We start from the raw sequence: 21402 nt of genomic DNA, 5'->3' as shown, positions 1-21402 counted from the left end.
TACGTGAGGCGAATACATACACGGCTCACGCACAAAGGGAAGAAAAGAGCTTCATTCATAGCTGCTTCTATTAGTTGCCTGAATTTATCGCCTCTTCGTCTAAAACATCCCTCTTTAAAGACAATACAACTTCTCCATGGGTGGAAAACAACTAATTACAAGCACTCTTGTGCTTTTAATTGAGCAGATTCTTTTCATCAATTCCACCTATAAAAATAACCCCAAAAAAGTGTTTAAATGAGTTACTCTGCATTCACTGAAGTAGAGTTTGGATCAGGCAGACTGCTAAATATAGTGTTTATATCAAAGGCTGTACATTACACCTTTTATTAAAAGTTAATGAATAATGTATTGAATTCTTTGTATATGCATATAATGTCATCTATTATCACATATTACTTTTTTATAACTTCAATAATATCATTTAATCATATTATAAATATTAATATGTATTGACTTTCAAAAGGCTATAGGCTTTTACAACTAATATTTTTCAATTTTATCTACTTTAGTCACATTGAAGTTAGCATGTTTTTCTTGCTACTTTTTCTCCACGCCTCAACTTTCTTCACACATTTTTCTAGATTCCGTGTTTTTGGAGCAAACATCTGTTGGATCTCAGACTTACAGAAAACACTGAGAACACACAGCTGGGTTTTTTTGGGGGGGGGGGTTAGCGCCTGGTCTTTAAATGTCCGAGGCCGCCAGTTGGTCTGCCATGTAATCAGAGTTGAACTTGGAGAAGGAAAGAAAGTGATGTCCAACACAATATGAGTGTGTGTGTGTGTGTGTGTGTGTGTGTGTGTGTGTGTGTGTGTGTGTGTGTGTGTGTGTGTGTGTGTGTGTGTGTGTGTGTGTGTGTGTGTGTGTGTGTGTGTGTGTGTGTGTGTGTGTGTGTGTGTGTGTGTGTGTGTGTGTGTGTGTGTGCGTGTGCGTGTGGAGGTGGGGGGGTCTTCTGTCGGCAGGACAATAGACAGTGGCAGCAGCTGACCAGAGAATCCCTTCTTCTTTTGTCATCGTGTATAATGACGTCTCCACCACACACACTCTCTCCCTCTCCCTCTCTCTCCCCCATCACTACTCATCCCCCCTCCCTCCCTGCTTGATTTGGCATCAAGAGACTTCTGCATGTTCTTTCTCTCTTCCATCCTTTTTCCTGGCATCTCTCCTTTAGCCATTCCTCTCCTGTGCACAGTTCTCTCTATATATCATTGTCTGTGTGCATGTGTCTTTCTATGTCTGTGTTTGTGCAAGTACGCGGGTTTGTATATGTGTTTTGCAGCCTTTGCTCCTAAAGAATGTAACCTCTGAGACGCTCTCCAAACTCAGTAAATATCTCCACTACTGGCCATATGTTATCTGTGTGTGTGTCCAGCTCCCATCTGTGTGCAACCTGTGTGTATTGACGTCTGTTTCGCTTTGTACAGCTTGTTCTTGCCTTCCCTCTATCCACTTTTGTATGGCATATTTTCTCTATCTGTTTTTGGTTAAGTGTAGGATTTTTTATTTGCAGCGGTGGAAGAATTAGAAATATCAAAAAGCTCCATTACAACAATGTACCAATAAGCCATGCTTCCAAATTTAGAAATAAATATTCTCAACAAAACCAATCATAAGTAAAAGCTACTCTGTAAATGATACTTGAGTTTAAAGGACCCCATGGTGGTTAGATGACTATTGGGGGAGGAAGAAATGTGAACAGTTCTGCTACACAAATGTGTTTCCATTAATTTAGTCTGTTAAATAAACCATGGTAGGGGTAATGGAGCAAGTCATTTTTGGTGGAACTGCAAACATAGGTGTGGTGGACATCATATGGACAAACCGGGCCTCCTAACTATAGGCCAGCTTACTGCCTGATTAAATGTACTTGGGGAAAAATATTTTTCCAGGAAAAAGAATCCCCACACCCTCATTCATTTCATTAAACTGCTAAGACAAGCCGGAGCCTAAGCAGGTGTTACAGTTAAAGGTCTGCTGAGGGCCTGGCTGAGAGTGAAACGTGCGTACAACAGTATGGTGGAAATCTGGAGGTCTTCAGCTTCGTTCGGACAGTAGGGGGAGTATTCTGTATTGTGAGGGAAGATGGAGGTCTGGTTTTATCCTTTGAACGGTCCTGAATAGATATGTCCACAAATTGAACTTTTGTACATCAATTACTCAACTGGTGTTACCTAAAATCATAGTAGAATCTTTTGTTTTTCTCGTATTCCTCAATGGTGAACAACGCATAAAAAAATGAAGAAGTGAAAATGAAGTAGACGTTTAAAAAAAAAAGAAGCAAAACTCTATTTAAACATCCATTTATAAACTCTTTCACAGTAATTGCAGTGTACTCTAGGTGTTATGTTTTCAGTTGTATGCTCACTTCTACCAAAACACTAACCATGAATTGTGTAGTAATGAAGTCATTCTGGTTAACTTAAGATGGTTTGCCAAGTTGGAAAAAGCAAGACACTGAGCTGATGTGAGGAACCAGCTGAAGCATGCTGGGAATTTTTCCTGCCAAACATGTGTTTAACTCAGCCTGTCAATGCAAAGTTCTGCATACTCGAAGTTATCGCTTCCTCTCTCTCTTCATGGGAACTTGCTCTTTCTCCTCTCCTGAAAAGCATACTGAAGTGTGTCAATACGGCCTCTCAGAGTGTGTGTGTGTGTGTGGTGTGTGTGTGTGTGTGTGTGTGTGTGTGTGTGTGTGTGTGTGTGTGTGTGTGTGTGTGTGTGTGTGTGTGTGTGTGTGTGTGTGTGTGTGTGTGTGTGTGTGTGTGTGTGTGTGTGTGTGTGTGTGCGCGCGCGCGCGTGCGTGCGTGCGTGCGTGGGTGGGTGGGTGTGTTTTTGGTTGCACCAGGTGATATGGCCTGGTACGGAAGGTCACCGCTGTGATGTCACTTCCCCTTCCTTTCCGGATATTCCCAGCATTCTCCTGCCAGCAGCCGGGAACTCTGGGAAATAAGAGCAGGAAGCCTGGCTCCTTCGAGAGAGGGGTGGGGGGTATTATTATTAATATTATTAACTTATTTTTAACATTGAATCTCTTTGTCTACTTTAATATGTTATTTTGTTATTTCAACACTTGAACCCTGTTTGTTCTGCTTCTTTAATAGGTTCTACTAGTTTGTTACTATTTCCTATAAGGAGGTCTCAATACAGGACTAAATACACTAGAAAAACATTGAAAACATCCTGAGAAGGAGATCTGATTCTCAGAAATGCTAACTTGAATTGTACAGAACAAATGCTTCACATTACTTATTTCCTATTTGTTATACAAGTTGCTTTGAAATAGTTGCAATGTTAAGTGACTCATTTTCTATAGAAATACAAACTAAAAACAAACCTTTGAGGATGGAGCTATTGTGTATTTTTGGTGTCTTTTTTGTGTAGGCCTATTTCAGATTTTGTGAAATACATGTCGATCATCTGTAAATAGAGCAATATCGCCCCCTCCTGACTAAAGTCACTCAATGACAAACAAAGTGGAATGTGGCAACGTACATTTCCCAAGTAGGCTACTCGAGTACAATTTTGAAGTTCTTGTACTTCACTTGAGTATTTTCATTCCTTGCTACTTTATCACTTCTCCACTACTTTTCAGGCAAATATTGTAATGTTTACTACATTTATTTGACAGCTGTAGCCTAACCAACTTTGCAGATCCAAATGATTATTTCTTAAATATATTTAACTTATCAATTATGGTGTATAAGGGTACCTAGAAGTTAATAAAGTATTTGAGATTAGCTCCACCTTTATTAGCAACACATTTGAATATATATATATATATATATATATATATATATATACATATGAATGCATCAGAATTTAATCGGATAATATAGTTTATATTTTCGTCTCAAATGAGTCATTTTGCATGGCTTTGCAAGTTAAAAAATAGCTAAAATTATGAGACCAGACATAGTCACGTGGTCAAAGTTGTTTACCACGTGTTCTGAGTCTGCGCGTCACTTCTAGAAAAACGCAGCCGCCGGGGTGAGTTTGGGCAGCTAGTGCTTGTTGTTTTTATAGCTAACGCTGTACTTCAGCAACCAAACTGCCTGCCGCGGTGCTTCAGATTACGCCGTCAGCTCAGCTGACTCACCAGAGGGACATTTAGATCAAATATAACTCTGGCAAACAGCTGACAGCAGAGAGCCACACTGTTGGAGCTTCTTCAAAACAGCTAGCATCAGCTAGCGGAGCAAAGCTAGCCTGCTAGTTGCGTAGCAGCAATGGAGTGGCTTGGTAACAGCGCTTTACTTCATGATGAAGAGTCGAGCAGTGACCCAGCTCCAGCAGCCAACGGCTTCAGCGGTGTTCATACTCACCAGCAGGTAATAACCTCATGCTAGAGGTCGGGTCGTTGTTGACGAAATAACTACCTTATTTGGCATCGCTGAGGTAACCTAACGGTATTAAAAGCATGCTAACTAGCTAAACCTGTTAAGGGATCAGTAAAGTTGGTTCATGCCAACTTTCATTGCTTGACAACAACACATGTGCTTGAGCATGTTTTTCTACGTGTATTCAGTGCCTCAGTTTCTACCTTATCTGTCATTTTATTAGCAGCTAGCTAGCATATAGCGTACAGACAATAACTGTCACCAGGGTCCAGGCTGCATGCCAGAGTGAATGCTGACCTCATGTCCACCCAGTTGCTCTAGCTATATATTAAGCTAGCTTTACATTCTTACACATCGAAATGGAAAGCAGATCTAAGGCTGTCCCGATCCTGTCAGGACATACAAACATACTATCAGCTCCAGAGAGAGATCATGTATATGTGAGATGGGGAGATTAAGAGGCCACATCATCACATGAAGCAGCAGCTCTCCTTCTCAATTTAATCCCACAGGTCCTCGACATTCTCAGACATTGACAGCTGTGTGTTCAGCTGTCTGTTGTTGACTGGAATAGGATTTAGATGTTTTGGGAGCCATGATCAAAATGGAAAGTATGTTGTTTTTATTCCTCTCGCCCCACCCTGTACCAAACACAGCATGGTTGTGCTTGAAAGCTCTTGAACCAATGGATTGCATTTCTTTTGGGATTGAGTGTGAGCGAAGAGCCTATCTATGGAAAAAAGTGTAATTGGACTATTTAGAAAACTTGGGGAGGAAGAGTATCATGAGGATGTTGTTTTTACCACAGGATTATTAAATAAGCAGAACCTATACAAGTAAAAGTGTGTATTTATTTACTTAAGATTTAGATTTGCACACTTTCCTCTATTCTTGTCAAAACATTTGAATGTCTTTTGTGTGTGCATTTGAATGCATTATGTTGTCAATGTATAGTAGCAGAATAAAGGAACGGCACTGAGGTCACAATTCTATGTGTTTATTTATTGCAAGCAATATCATTTTTGGATATTCAACAATGTCATCGCATATTATCCTCATATCATACAGCCCTTACTTTGAAGCGCATTAAGTCCATGCCTGTCATATTAGATATGCTATTTAAATAGACTTGACTTGGTTTAGTGGTACAAAGCACACCTTGTATGTAATAGATGTGTATGTGATGAGGATTAACTGTCAATTTGACTCAACTCTCTGACATTGTATTCCCTTTCTCTTAGTCCTAATATCAGTTTCATCTGTTCTCCTCCCATCAGTCACCGTTGTCGCACCGCTGTGATTGTGCCATAGCGTCGCTGTGTCAGGGCCGCTGTGTGAAAGCCTCCATCGTGTCCAGCTGGAGACTGGCTGAGGCCCAGGATCAGCTCTGCTCCCTGGGCGTCCACAGCTCAGAGTCCCTGGAGCAGGAGCGTGCTCGGACAATGGCCTGCCCCACCGAACTCACGCACACTGAGGAGGAGTGGCGCCGCAAGGAGAGCATGCTGGGAGGTCAGGAGCCCAGCCGCAGTCCTGTGCTCGGAGCTGCCAGGAGTTGGGACGTTTTTGATAAGGTAAACTATCCGTTTTGTGTGTGTTTGTTCCACAATTTAAGTGAGCTCTTATGACGCATAGAGATGACATGGAGTATTTCAAGAGAGCAATTATATTGTGTTGATTATTTACATGTTCTTATTTAACTGTATACTTACTGTCTGTAACCATTTTCTTTATAATATCAACAGTTAGTCATTGTCTCTTTTGTCTTCCAGAGTATTATCAATGTTCAACATCTCCCTGAAGATATGGATCAGGAAAAGTGCAAGACGTTTCTTCAAAAGTTTGACCAAGAGCTCCGACATTTTGGTAAATGAGACTTAAAATATAAAGTTTCTTTCATGAATTGTCTTGCCCTCATACTTGTTGGGACTTTTACATGTTTAGTTGAATAGAATGTGTTGAAGGCAACGTCTGTTATGACTAAACTCAACTAAGTACAAGATGAGGTTTATAATGGTGGATAGATTTTGGAGTGCACATTTTACATGTAGAATTTGGGTTACGTTTGCTCATGACAGAATGGGTTGCATGTTCTTTGACAGACACAGGCAACTAGGTAAGGCCATGAAAAGAAAGAGGACTTGTTGGGTCACCTTTTTGTTTTGATGTAATTATCCCAGATGTACTATGGCCTTTTGAAAGATTTGCATGCACCTGATTTGTGTTTAACAGTAAACCTTTTTTGTTTCCAGCCAACATGAAACGTTATGCTTTTTATCTTTGTGTCAGGTATGTTGCACAGATGGGATGACAGTCAACGATTCCTTGCAGAGATGCCTCAGATCATCTGTGAGGAGACAGCAAACTACTTAATTCTGTGGTGCATGAGACTACAGCAAGAGGGGGTAATGTACTGAAAACACCTGGTTGTTGTTATTTATAAAAACAAAACCTGTAATATGTGTAGTCAAAGCCTGACACAGTGAAATACTCCAAACACGTTTTAAACATAGAACCACTGCCTGAGCATGTTCACTGACATCTTGAAAACACAGTTGTGGAGTCATTTTAGATTAGAATGCATCTGGCCATTTTCATTAGTGTAATCAAAGGGTGTCACTTGTCAAAGTAGTACAATAAATCCAGAAATGACTTAGTACATATGTTTTTGAACATGACATCAAAATGGTGTTTTGTCCTGCAGAAAGAAGCCCTGATGGAGCAGGTGGCGCACCAAGCTGTCGTCATGCGCTTCATCCTGGAGATGGCCTCGACCTCTCAGCAGGATCCCAGAGGCTGCTTCAGACACTTCTTCCACAAAGCCAAAGTAAGACCCAACATGACCTGAGATGAATCCCCTCAATCCCCAAAATTGTCCTCTCCTGGGTTAAAAAGGCATGTAGGCTACTGCCAAAATTGTCCCCTTCATCATAGCTAGAAACTGTCAGAAAATGAAAAATATTATTATTTACTTTGCTTGAAGTTATTTTACATGTAGCTTTAAAAAAAAAAAAAAAAAAATGTTTAACCTGCATTTGCACTCACCACATCCTGTGAAAAACATTACATTTTGTGCTCGTCGAGCCAACCAACCATGATTGACCCGGCTGAGAACAACAGTCGCGTGACAAAAACGTAGTGAAACTTCAACTGAACTGCCAACTGTTTACAAAGAGCAGAGAGGAGAAGAGGAGTTTGTATAAATGTAAATGGTTTAATATGTAAAGCTTGCGAAGCCCCCATTTGGACTCCAATATGGGTAACATTTCAGGACCTTTCGTTTGCCTTTTTCCCAATTTTGTACTTCGTTATAATGCACAATACATGTTTAAGTTCTCCTTAGCTCCAGCCATGATTGTACTGTCTCCATAGGGGTGCAGGAATTATATATTACAGTTAAAAAGCAAGGGCATGGTGATTTAAAATGAGATGGGTGCGAAACACTCCGTGACACTGCTTGTGGTTAAAAAGTTTGAATACTGTGTGTGAAAGTTTGCTTAAAGCTATGCATGTTTTCTAATATTGTCGCTTGGTTGTTCCGTAGGAAGGACAAGACGTCTACTTAGAAGTCTTCCATTCAGAGCTCGAGGCCTTCAAACAGAGAGTGAGAGAATCCGCAGTCAGGTCCAGATGTGAAGCACTCCATAATGTAGAACCACAACAAAGTGACACAAACTGCAGAGTTAAACCCAAAGAAGCCCTGGACTCTTTTCCTATAGTAAGTGCTTTTCCTCTTCACAGGCTGCAGTTCCTCTACTCAGCTGGCAGATGGCACCACTGAGTTACTGAATGTTAGTGCTTTGATAAATGGAGAACTCATAAGGCTTTAGTTGGATGCTGGATTTTAGAGCATCAGCACTCGTATTCTATCTTTCAGTGGTATGATTCCCACAAAATATGCAAATAATAATTTTCACATACAGTAAATTGTAAAAGTGCTCCAGGGAAAATTCATGGGAAGTCAGAAAACCTGGAGTAAAACACAAGTAAGCACTCCAGCAGCTGCCCAAAGATGGAGTTTATTATGTGTCTCTTTAAAATCCTAACATCTCCCACACAGAAACTTGATAACGGAGCAGTAGTGCAAAAGGGAATAGTCAATATATTTCTCTTGTGTTGCATCAGTGTGTCACCCTTAAGCAATTATTGTAACTTGTTACAAGAAAGAAAATCAAGTCAAAACTTCCATTCTAACGTATGGGCTAAATAAGCTGGTTTTTTTAGGGGTTTGCTTTGCAAGGCTGTTGAAATAAACAGACACAGTATAACAATCTAAACGTTTCTTAAATGGCGATGGTGATTAACATCTGTGATAAAGAAAGAAATGATTATATTATATGTATTACTTGGTTATACATTGCATTTAGCTGACGCTTTTATCCAAAGCGACTTACAATTACCAATTACAGGGACATTCTCCCTGGCGTAACTGAGGGCTAAGTGCCTTACTCAAGGGCACACTAGTGGTGGTGTTCCATGCGGGATTTGAACTCACAACCTTCCAATCTTCAGCCCACCTCACTATCTCACTATCCATTAGACCACCACTACCTTATACAAATGAATTCATGTTTCAATATGAATGCACCAATAGATAATATCCTCACCATCAGTGTTCCATCTAATCATCGTATCAGCAGCGTAGGTATCAGAGTAAATCCCCACTCAGACGTTATTATTCTCCTACGTCAGTGGTGTATTAGCAATGTGAGCACATAATCACTCTGGACAGAGGTCTGAGGTATTTTTTTTAAATCCATTTCACTATTCAGAATAAATAATTGGCAAATAGCATATTCCACATGCTGGCTACTTAACCTGTATCTTTATAGTTTGTAAGCCTTTAGTTGGCGAGAGAGAAAGAGGCCTCCTCCCCTCCGTGGGCCTCACAGCTTGATAGGCTGCCAAAACTTCTTCTCGGGGGGAAAAAAAAAGAAAACACTTCCTACCCCCCCTTCTCCCACACAGGGAAGATGGCTGCTCAGGAATGTGATCGAGCCTGTTGAAAGTGAAGCTCTTGCTCTCCTCGTCCCGTTTATTCTCTGTGCTTCGGTTGTTTGAACTTTGCAGTGAGTCTCTGAGGGGAATTTGAAGAGAATAAGTACACGAGAAGCTGCTCTCTTTAAAGAAAAGCACATGTTTGTGTGTTTTAGTTCATGGTTAAAATCTCTACTGAACATTTGTGAATTCATGATCATCTAAGCTTAAACTCAGATTAGGGCATGCAATGCTAAAGAGGCAGAGTGCAGTTACATAACCATTATAATCCTCTAACTAGGCAACAGGGATCTCTCCATCCGTCTTTCTCCAGCCACATTCAGACTGATTTTGTGCATGACAATCCTGTAGACGCAGTAAAGGATAAAGTTACACTATGGAGCTTTACTTATGTATAACATGCCTTCTCCTGAGCTTCCTGTATTGATAAAGTAACAACTAAAGTAACCTGTGAATGTTTTTTTTATATGAAATGGTCTCTCTCCCCCTCCTCTAGGTGTCAGAGTATCCCAAGAAGCGTTACATAGAGGACGGACTGTGGACAAGCACAGGGAGGTGGACAAAGAACGACGCTGCAGAAACGGACGATATGCGCATGATGGAGACCTCCTAGGCTCCTGCTTCTCCTCCATCTCCACCGCCTCCCCATTTAGGAGTTTTAAAGTCCTCTATACCCAGCAGAGCAGAGCAGGAATAAAAGGAGACTTGATCGGTCTTTCACACTGCAGGAAACAATGTTTTGCCGATAAGAAACATTCCTCAGTGTTGTCCATACTGTGGAGTTCCTGCAGTGTCTCATGACGGCTAAAAGCACGTGTTGCAACATAATCCTGGTGGTACAGATGGATTTCTGATATCCTTTAAGCTGGTTGCATTTTTTATTTCTCCTGGAAAAAAAGGGAAACCTTACATGGTAGGAAAAAACAACAATAGATCATTTAAACCAGGCAATACAAAGAATACTAAACCACTTATTTGGGCAGTTAGGAACCAAATCCAATGCCTGAAGTAGGACTCAGGTTAGTGGACTTGAAAGGAATATTGTAAACGCTGCTTAAATGACAGCATGACTGACAGATGCTGGCTTTTTATGAAGATTTTCATTTAACAGAAACAACTGATCATGTAGCACCATACTGTAGCTACTGTAAAACACACAAGTCAGTTGTCAAACAAATATCCTTCCCGGCAAATGTACACGTTTTCTCAATCTAAAGTCAGTCGGTGTAACTTTGTATATTCGGTAAAAACATGCTTGTGTTTGAATGGAGTGATGTTTGAATCTGTAAGAAATACAGAGAGCACAAGCGCTCCAGTTGGGCTAACCTGGGTTTGTGTTTTCTCCAGCAACTTGTTTGGCTATAAGGAAATGACGGTATAGGAGTAAATGGTTTGTTCAACAGGTCAGATTCATCTTACAGTGTTTGGACTCACAACTGACTTGCATGTATTAAGCAGCACAAAGGTCTCTCTGGCTCATTAACAGGAGAGGATAAATAATGCAATCTGTTTCGAAGGATAGGCAGTTTGCTGCAGAGTTGGGAGGAATTAAGATTGTTGGTGCAACATTTACTTTGCTTTTGTCAATCATTATTTTGTCGACAGCTGCCTCTTTGGATTTAAGTGAATCAAGAGTTCAATGATGGTAATCTTTGACCGCTTTGCTGAGTGGCTGACACATGAAAGTCAGGAGTTATAACTTCTCTAAAGATTACACTAGAGGTGGTTTTAATGTTTAAGTTCTTCTGAATAAACAAGTAGTTATTTTGTTTTCTCGTGAGGCTTAAGGTGTCTTGGTAATCAGACCTCCTCCTTGACTACATCTTCCATTCACATGCAATTTACTCAATACACGTAATGGCTACAAAGTCCATTGAATCTCAAGTCCACATACAGCAACAGAGGTTGATAATAATTGTTTACGTGGCTGACTTTGCTCTTATTGTCCTCTTCTGTGACATCATAATCCACTCTTTACAACAATAGTCAGTTGCTTATTTATTTAAGCAGCTTAACATAATGCAGCGATGAATAATGAGCTATAGACAATAGTGCATGAGGAGAATTTTCCAACTCAGCATTTATTACACACCGGTTTTGATGCAAAGAGGCGAAAGTCAGGCAAAATCTTATAAGGAAGTTTGAGGCAATCTTGGTCTCTATAGTGTTAACAGCAAAAAATATCTTCTATCACTACTTTTGTTTAGTTTATACATTTATTTGACGATTTAAAATCATAGCCTCAAATTTGAACTGACACAGGCAATGGTTTAGCTTACATTTTATCTACGAGCTTCCCTCAACGTCTGGAACATCTCATGTCAGTCTCCTTTTATACCAATGCTCTGCAGACTGGACTCAGAGGTGTGTTAAAGATTTCTTGGAAGTACAACTAAGGAGCTGAAAGCACGTGTGTGTGTGTGTGTGTGTGGGGGGGGGTCTTTTTAAGAGACTTGTGCTGTAAGCAGAAAGGAAGTCTGCGTCTGAATGTGTCCTGCACTTTATATCTGTCTGCCGTACACAGAGTTCGAGGTGGAGTGTGAATAATATTCTTCCTCATACCGTTTGGTTTTGTCGTTTTTTTTGTTGTGTTCCCAGGCTTCAGATGAACTTGATTTGTTTGACCTTTTGGAAGACATTAAGAGAGCTTTTGCCAGATTTATCAGGCTTCCAATAAACTGTCCCCTTCATAATCATTATTTAAGACAGCCTAAACAAGTGTGAAAATATGCTGACCAACACAATCAGTGACATTTTAGCTGCAGACTTGAGTTAAAGGTACCGTAGGATACATTAAAGTACAATTCATGTGATTATGACTTAAAGCTTCTGTGTGATGCAATGTTGCTTCTGCAGTGCGCCTGTCATTTCATTCTTCATTGTTTCACAGATCTGCACAGTGCACATATAAGAAGTATCAAATACTGTAAACAGAGGTATTGTAAGCAGTGGAACTAAAACGATGTGTTGTGATCCTAAATGTGTTTTGTTTTCTTCCTTTTTTTAGTCACAGTGACTTATCAACTATGCAATATAATTGTATGGCTTAAGCTGTTGTTCTGAACCTGTGGCCACTATCTACGGTGTTTCAACATCCTAAATTATTTAAAGATTATCACAGAATTTGTGAGACTGACAGTATACGAATTTCTGTCACTAAGCTATAATCTGTAGGACATCTAGTTATACACTTCTCAAGGCTACTGTAAGAATTGGTTTCTCTTGCTGCTGTTAACTCAAATATAAAACAAAGTGCTAAATGTTTGTATTTTGTTGTTGACTGCTACAGTTCTTTGTTAAATCTGATACATTTATTAGATGTTGGTTGAGAGAACTAAGTAGTGAACATTTGATAAATTGTGGACTTCTGTAGCTAGCACTTCATCTGTGCTTGGAGCCGATACTAGCATAAGGCACCCAGAGCCATGTGAAAGTATGTCTTCAGTTGCATTCTGGATAATGTAGGCACCAATAAAAATAAAAATAAAAAACCTCTGTTGTGTGTCACATTTCATACATGAGTCAGACAGTGTTGGAAAACAGCTGAAGGTGTAGAAGGCTACTTTAACTGTTAGATCATTCTAATTATATCAATGACTGGGAGGTTATTCAGTACTGGTTTACAATAACACACTACATTCAGTAAACCAGCGTCAGGTTTATTGTGATTCTTAATGCAACTCATAACACAGTTGTCTATGAAGAGGATGTGCTTTTTAGCATTGTATTCAAGTGTTAAAGAAATACACAGTACAATTCAGGACACATTCACTGCATAAATGAGGCTACAGTACATTTGCAGGACACATTAGCATTTCTGTGGCTTTTAACATGATGACATGCGTAACACAGAACTGATGATCAACCTTGAATGTTTGAATGTTATTTCAATTAAGTTGTCAGTTGTCAAGACACATTTAATGGCAAATATCAGTATACATTTATAGAATTGGTTGTCATGAGGAATGTCTGGTTAACATGGAATCAATGGGGTGTATTTAAGACTAAAGGTGGTCAAAAGAAGCTGCCACATGATTGTTTAATTAAAATAATTAAATATTCCAAATAATACATTTGGTTTATACATTATTCAATCTATGGTCCTTAATCTAAGAATTATTTACAAACTACATTCACTGAAATACCTGTTACATTTCCACAAGCGGAAAGAGGCACTTAAATGCTAAAGAGAATTGACAGTAATTTGTTAAACATGGCACAGTTCCCTTTAGTATTTTCCCACGGCATAAAACACATCCCCAAGGCAGTTATGCCAGGGCAAAATGCCCATACAATATTGCTTTCAAAGGATTCAAAAAAATGAAATGTCTCTAAAAATATCTTGTGTGTGCCCATTCTTTTCATCAACTAAGAAAATTATTAATGATTGCATTTAGAAACACTAAAACTTCTTATTTAGGAACAATGATTTTCTAATATCTGTTTCATTAAAGTCTCCTGGCTTTATAAAGGCACATTTCTATATAAAGAGACAATACCATTTTTGAAGTACTTTATATCCACATGTTAGGAGTTCTTTTAACTAATGTCAACAGCATTGTTGAAACAGTGCAAAAGTGGAGGCTTTTCCAAGTACATCTGTTGTCTTACTAACACTTCCTGACACACTCTATGAGCTCTTCACTTTGAACATTCAGAATATATTATTGCACAGATAGCTCTTGTTTTACAGAAAGAGGCACCTGATTGGACGATGTGAGTACAGAGTGGTTTCTGCTGGTGAACTTTACCCCTTCTTGTGCTTTCCTGATCAGGCTTTCTTCTATGCAACTTTCTGTTTGACGGAGAAGAGTTTTTTGTGGAGGAAAGCCTCGACGTGCGGCCAGATCATGTTGGTTTCTGTCCCAGTGAAGGTCTCTAGCACACCGTTACTCCTGGGGGGGTTGGAAAAAAACACAGAAAATACAGCCTTAATGTTATATTTTCTTCCTTTTAAGTAAATCTATCCTCTTGTATCCCCAGCCATCTTTTCTGTTCTTCCTTGAGGAAAGGATGAACAGACTCTGAAACATTGTGGTAAAAATAAGTGGGACACAAGCTAAGCACTATGTGAGGTTTGAGGGAACAGAGAAACATGTTTTCCTGCCTAATTAGTCCAGAAATTGAAATCATGATGCGCATACAAACTGGGTCCACAGCCTCATTTCTCTAGTGTTTGTACTTTTGCCTGAGTTTTCCTAATTCTTTGGGGAAATATTTGTGAATTTGAATAACAAAAGCACTTAGTTAGACACGCCTGTCCCCTTGGAATGTGGTTCTTAAGCGATTGTTAGGCATGCCTCCAGCAGTGAGGAATGTGCAGAAAGAGGCCCAAGGTCAAAGTTCATCAACATTTGGGTGTAGCCCTTTATATATGGAGTATATGGTCTATGGGTGTAGCTTTGTCTTATATTAATGCATTAATGGGGCTAACACTGAGGTTAACGCTGTAATGCAGTCAAACATGTGCCTGTGTTTCTTCTTTAGGTTCTTTGTGTATGGCTGCAGGGTAAGTTGTTAGTATATGCAAAGTCTGAATGTATTTGAGACATATGAAACAGGGTGGCAGTGATTTATGTGTACTACCTGTAGTACTCTAAGACGGGCTCTGTCTGGTTTTCATAGGCCTTCAGTCTCAGTGTGACCGTATCAGGTGTGTCATCGTCCCTCTGGACCAGAGGCTCCCCTGTCTCATCATCCAAACCCTGAACAAAACACATACACAGGTTGTTGCTGACTTAAATGGTGAGAAAATGTGGTGAGAAACCGGTGAGACAGGTAGAATATTGTAGCGTCCATTTACTGCAGGATACAGACACAGCAAAGGGACTAGAATGTAAACACTTCTTAAGAAACACAGATGTTGGCTTTTAAACCAGCTGACCAAGAAAAGAGACCAGGCTGAAAATAGGAAAAGCTGAATAACGTTAAAAGGCATTTGGTGTCTAAGCTATGTGTTGCCACTGTTAGCATGTAGAGTTTAAACATTAGCCAGAATAGCAGAAACAGTTGGGGGATGTATGCCAGCATTTTATCCTTTATAACCACATTTTGTCCGGAACCACAGGTCTGTTTCAGCGGGAAAAGCACAGGTGCTGCTAATAAGATTAACAATGGCTCTGCTCTATTCAAGTGTCCCAATGACTCATGATAGTTAGCTTGCATGCACAATACCAGGACCCTGATACTGGAGCAAATAAATGGATCGTCATTAATTGTATTATTTATAATGTGTTAAAGGTTGTGAAAGGGGTTTAAATCTTCCTTGGCATGAAAAATTCCACTTACCATGAAATAAAGTATAATTTCTGACATTAACAGGCTAGCAAACTGATTTTCAGTAGTTAACGTTTGCCATTTGTATCTGCCATCTTAGATTAGCACGCTCACATTTCCTCACTAAACACAAAGAACAGTTGAGACTGATTGTAATGTCCTTAGGTTTTGAGGTATAACTTGTTGCATGAATGTAAAGCCGGAAATGAGTTAGCATTTATGTTAACTAACAGATTTTGCGACTCCAATAGCTAACCAGCAGAACAAAAACGTATCTGCACAGTAGCAGGTGTATTGAACTGCCTTTTTAAGAAAGACTAGAATGAAAAGTCAAGGTCTATGTGTTGAATTGTTTTAACATTATCTCAAGGCAGTGTAAAAGAAACGCACAAAAGAAACGGTCAAAGTTTTGGTCTGAGACATACCCCCTTGAGTGTTTCAGTAGATGTTGTTTTGCACAGTTCCAGGAATATGACAGTGCCTTTAGTTTACCCAGAGAGCTTGCACAGTCTCTAAAGAGCACTTCTGGGTTGTGAGGGAACAGCAGGGAATGTACTGACCCAAAAAATCTGCATGAAATTAATGATTCACATTTGCAACACCTAAGTTATGCCTCAAATAATTCAAGCTGTTTAAGGGCAGGGGCTTAAAGAACTAAAGAAAGACAAACAAATTAGCATTGACCTTATAGGTTATATGTCACCTTGTCTGTTTCTGATATAGTGTTTTCTCTCAAAACAGGGCTTTGAAGAAAAACCAAAGCCAATGATTAACTGTAACTGTCTTTCTCCTCCAGACTGCAGGACATTTTGCAGGAACGTGCTGAAAATCACAGCCACAGGGAGAACACGTGACCGCCAGCAGTCACACATAAACAGGTGCCTAAACCCAACTTTGTTCATTTGAACCGTGCATATATGTTTATATGGAAACATACTGACAAGATCTGAAAACGGGATATGTGAGAGGTGAGAGAGGATGTATTTACAGGGACTTTAGGCGGGTTGAAATCCACGTTGTAGACTCTGCCGGTGGGAAGGTGAGTCCAGCGTGAAGTGAGCCTCTGTTTGATGGTCTGGAAAGGTACATTGAGGTTGATGACTGTATCCACACTGTGTGCGTCATCCAGAGCCTCGGCCTGGGGTACTGTACGAGGGAAACCTGGTCAAGAAGCAGACGGACAAAAGTTGAGTGAAGTAAGGGTAAGATAAATTATACCAACATTTGATTTTAACATTAAAGGACAAAAAAAGTCAAAGAAAATCTATGATAGGAATTTAACTGTGCTTTCATTATCTCACAATTCTATAACAAACAATGCTGACAATATGATATTACTCGATTCCCAGCAGAAATAATGCTCGTACCATCGAGCAGCCAGCTGCTGTGGTCCATCACTCTCAGGTCACGCAGGATGAGACGGGACATGACGTCATCAGGTACCAGCTGACCTTGATCAATACAGCACTTCATCAACAGACCCAGCTCTGAGATACAAACAGAACAACAGAGAGAGGATGCTGTTCATTACAAAACTCAGTCTTTTTCACAACAACATTTTTTTATCTTGACTTTTCAAATGCTGCTCAAACCACAGTATGAAAAATTATCTGTACCTATTTGTCTAAAGCATCTATTGCTATTAAATTACTCCAGCAAAATAACAATATTGTGATTTAGCTGCTTCAACCCTTATATAGTGATTATAATGGACTTACGAGACATTCTATGTTGCAAACTGCACATACAATCAAGCTGAACAAGCAAAAACACGTCTGGGTAAAGTTACTTAATGGAAAATTTGACAGGAGAATCTGGATTTAGGCGGTCAGGGCATGACAGTTTCTTTTTTTCCCTTTCACTTCCACTTTAATTGATATGAGTCCAGCTGAAAAAAAAGGAACTTCCTGACAAGTCTTGAAGAAATGAGCTGAATGTGCTCACATACTGCTCTGGTTTAACCATAGTGTGTAGCCATAAAGCTAAATGGTAAAAATAGACTTTCAAATACATACAGCAATACCAAAAAAATATTCAACAGATATACATTATTTAGGTACTGACGGATGAATTTAAAATGGCACACTATATGTTTTGGGCATGCAAGCTGGACCCAAAACATGGTGTTACCATAGCAAACATGCTACGTGCATGATTAGCAGTTTAGCAAGGAACATAGTCAAGTATAAGTGACAACCAAAAGAAGGATTGTGTGAGGTAAATGCATTGGTCTCTGTAAACCATATTGTTTGCAATTCTCACACCAAAATCAGCCATTTCACATGTTCAGTCTGACAAAAGTGAGTGTTTAGGAAGTTGAAGGTCACTAGTTAAGATCCAAGGACTGTTTGGGAGAGATTTGAGCTGGGAAAGTCAATGAGAAGAACTGTTTGAATGCCAGCTGCTGCAGTGAAGCTGCAAAGATGCTAACAACAAAAGGGATTTAGTTCAACTGAGGAGCTTTAAAATTATAATGTTTGCCCTTGCATTGCTGCAGGTTCATATGCCATATAACAAAGCTCTTTGTCTGTACTGCTCATCTAAAGGGACAAAGGTGCAGCCTTATCTTTACACCCTCTTTATCTGAATCCACAGTAGTATCTATTCAAGCGCACAAAGATAGGACATCTAACTGGTGTAGGAGTGGCTCCTTTATCACAGCAGACCAGAAACAACCCAAAGTGAGGGAATGTCTGCGTTTTGGGCATGAAATACATTGTGTAGGTGGTTTCAAAGAGTGAATTCTCAAGAAAACAAGGTTATAAAAACAGATATAATTGTGTGTCTTTTTGTGTAACAAGTATCATTACACCTCAAATAATCTAAAGATGCAGTCTCATGACTTCTTGTTTTAATTTATATATTTTAAATTATTTATAGAGAACTTTTTAAAATCCTTCATACAGCATAGTAAGACAGACAAGTCATACATCAAAGTGTTTAAAAGAAAACATAAATATATGAACAAATGTGGTTTATAAAATCCAATAGTGTCTAGAAACCATTCTTACAGAAATAAAGGACAGATATACTGCCTTGGTGTATGTTTGAGTTAGGTCATCGCTATCTTACCGGTTTTGTTGTTGATGTTGGATCTCAAAATGTCCCCACTGGAAATGTGGCTTAGCCCAAAAGTTTTGGTAATGCGTGCAGACACGGTTCCTTTCCCCGACCCCGGAGGTCCCATAATAACAGCACGAAAAATCCTTTGGAGAACCATCTCTGCACGATATACTGAGTTTTTAGCAACAGTGTAGCCGTATCCTTCCCATGAAAAGAAAAACCCTCTCTGGATGCACAGCAGGTATAACCTACTTTCTTTACCAGTGCGCAACAAGGAGTGGGCGCGTCTTTTGCACCCAGTCTCTCACTGGACTATCTTGTATGTCCCCTCAGAAACACGCATGCAGGAGGAGGAAGAAGAGGAGCCCAGCTCAGTGGCAGCGGGGGCAGATGATCCTCTCCCCTGACGAGTCGACGCACAACGAGCCAAATAAGCTTCTGTCTCCGGATAGTTGGCACATTTCCTCGTCCGTGCTTGCGGTTCACCGGAGATGATTTTTTTCTGTATAACACGGTTATGTAATTATCTACAAAGGGGGATAAAGCTTTGCGGTGATTAATCCCTTCCGATCCTCGATCCCCTCAGCGGACAGACCTGCAGATGGCAGGCAGGCAACGATCTGCTCTCTGTTCATCATCTGAAAGAGGACTTTTTAAAACCGTTTGCAGGCATTAACGATGTAACATTATAATGCCTCGCTGAAATGACTGATCTGAATAACATCATCAGAGTTAAGGAAACCATCTGGGGTACATGTAAACATTGTGTTAGTCAATCAAGTTGCTTCCTTAGATGCCAACAGGTGCCCTACTAAAGAGAGATAAAAGAGACAATCCTTACAAATATTGTCGGTGATCCATTTGTTTACATGTTGATCACATTGTGTGCCTTTATGGCTATCAAGCCACTCCTACGGTGTTTTCAAAGAAAGGTTATGGCACTGTCTGGTGGTCAAACTCGGCGATGCACCCACACAAGTCTTATTTCAGAGAGGGGTTACAGTCAATTAATCACCTTCTAGAATAGCTTTTATGCTGAGGTCACTCACACAAAAGCATGCAAAAAGGGACAGTTTCGAGTCTATAGGCCTTTTAAGAAAGTATGAGCAACAGAGTTTATGAAAACTTAGACAACATTTTGCAGAATCAAATATTGTTTAATCACATTAGAGAAACCCTAGCCATGGATAGAAATGTAAGGTCAAATACAGAGGGGATGTTGGATATTAGAATGGATGATGTTCGTCCATTGATTAAATCCTTTTTTGAAAGGATGACAGTGGAGAAGCAAGAATTCTGAAACAAGGTTCAGACAATGATGCCACACAGGGCCGTCCCTGTGTGGCCCTTGGGGCCCCAAGCGACATTGTGAGATGAGCCCCCCCCACCGACAGGAGTGACATTTTCTTTTTGGAAGCAAAGTACTTTGCAAATATAATTCCTGTTTATTATTATTATTATCAACACAGTTACTTTTGTATACAGTGAGGTAAATGGTAAATATGCATGTATGTCGTTCAGTATGCGTTTTCAGGTGAATACGTCTGCATTTCCTGCCAAATACTAGCCTCAAAAAGATTCAAATAATTAATGCAAATTAACTACTTCTACTAATAATCATCATAATCAATTCAATAATATAAATACTATATTTTATTATAATATAGTTGTAATATAGTCAAGACAAAACATGCTTATGACATGCTCAAAAACTGATATTTCTTAAATCTGTGTTCAAATGTAGTTCCCTCTGTCAGCAATGTATCAACAACTACACACACATTTCTATCAGTATTTCTCTGTGTTGTGGTTGACATGATGATGACTGTTAGGAGTTAAGGGGAGAGGCTGAGCATCACCATGAAATGTGCAAATTGACATCAAAATGAATAAAAGGGGGAAAAATGCTCCATGTTTTTTAGGCTGTAAACTTTAACTGTTATGTAAGCTAACTAGACAGACAGTTTATCACTCTTCCATTAGCAGATAAAAGGCATACAATACTTGAATGAATGGTAAATAAAGAATGCTGGAAATAACTGCATCTCCATTAGCCTATATGCTATTGCAGAGACTGCCTTCTTCATGTCGTGAATTGCAGCTGATGTTTTAATATGGCAATTGGCAAAAGTTTGACACTTATACAACATTCGCAAGTTGTACATTTGAGCGGAGAACTGCGCTGAGAACTGCACTGAGAGCTGCGCACAAGCCGAGCTCATAAGCCGAGGCCCCCTGCGCAATGTGAGGCCCCATGAAGCCTGCATGATCGGCCTCTAGGGAGGGACGGCCCTGATGCCACACAAGTCATGGTGGGAGAGAGCTGATTTTGGAACGAAGAACATCAAGAGAAAGATGCTATCCTAAATTCTAACAAGAGGAGTGAATCCAGAGAGACACTGTCCTTGAATGAAGCCTCAAATGAAAACACAATTCTACCCCAAATCTAAAGTTGAAAGCATAGATAAACACCATCATCTTTATTATTTTCGTTTTGCATAGCATGATGCCATAGCATAATGACAATCAGCAGGTTTGGACCAGGGTTTGGACCCATGCTACACCATTCTGGATCAACTGGAGAATTTTAAGATAATTATATTTGAAAATAAATAATTACAATAATCCAGGTTTAAAAAAACAAAAACACGTGTGGACTAGATTTTCTGCATCAATAAATAAGTAATGTAATACATTTAATAAGTCTTATTTTGAATGGTCTGACTGT

At 39.6% G+C, this 21402-nt stretch overlaps 2 protein-coding genes across 2 annotated transcripts; one reads left to right on the top strand and one right to left on the bottom strand.

The window, feature by feature from the left end:
* Positions 1 to 3985: 3985 nt before the first annotated feature.
* cdc37l1 (cell division cycle 37-like 1) lies at positions 3986 to 12830 on the top strand. Its single transcript, XM_034122946.1, has 7 exons — positions 3986 to 4331; positions 5618 to 5911; positions 6110 to 6203; positions 6627 to 6742; positions 7042 to 7164; positions 7882 to 8055; positions 9832 to 12830. Exons 1-7 carry the CDS (start codon positions 4230 to 4232, stop codon positions 9946 to 9948), a joined length of 1020 nt encoding a protein of 339 aa, XP_033978837.1. The 5' UTR covers positions 3986 to 4229; the 3' UTR covers positions 9949 to 12830.
* Positions 12831 to 12973: 143 nt separating this feature from the next.
* Positions 12974 to 19525, bottom strand: ak3 (adenylate kinase 3). Its single transcript, XM_034122948.1, has 5 exons — positions 18684 to 19525; positions 16979 to 17098; positions 16600 to 16772; positions 14922 to 15040; positions 12974 to 14230 (listed from the first exon to the last, which is right to left on the bottom strand). The coding sequence occupies exons 1-5, from the start codon at positions 18829 to 18831 to the stop codon at positions 14119 to 14121; spliced, it is 672 nt and encodes a 223-aa protein (XP_033978839.1). The 5' UTR covers positions 18832 to 19525; the 3' UTR covers positions 12974 to 14118.
* Positions 19526 to 21402: the final 1877 nt, after the last annotated feature.

The sequence above is a fragment of the Trematomus bernacchii genome, unplaced genomic scaffold, assembly GCF_902827165.1.
Source record: "Trematomus bernacchii unplaced genomic scaffold, fTreBer1.1, whole genome shotgun sequence".
Lineage (NCBI taxonomy): Eukaryota > Metazoa > Chordata > Actinopteri > Perciformes > Nototheniidae > Trematomus > Trematomus bernacchii.
The sequence above is the reverse complement of the archived record's forward strand: the minus strand, read 5'-3'. Positions and strand labels throughout refer to the sequence as shown.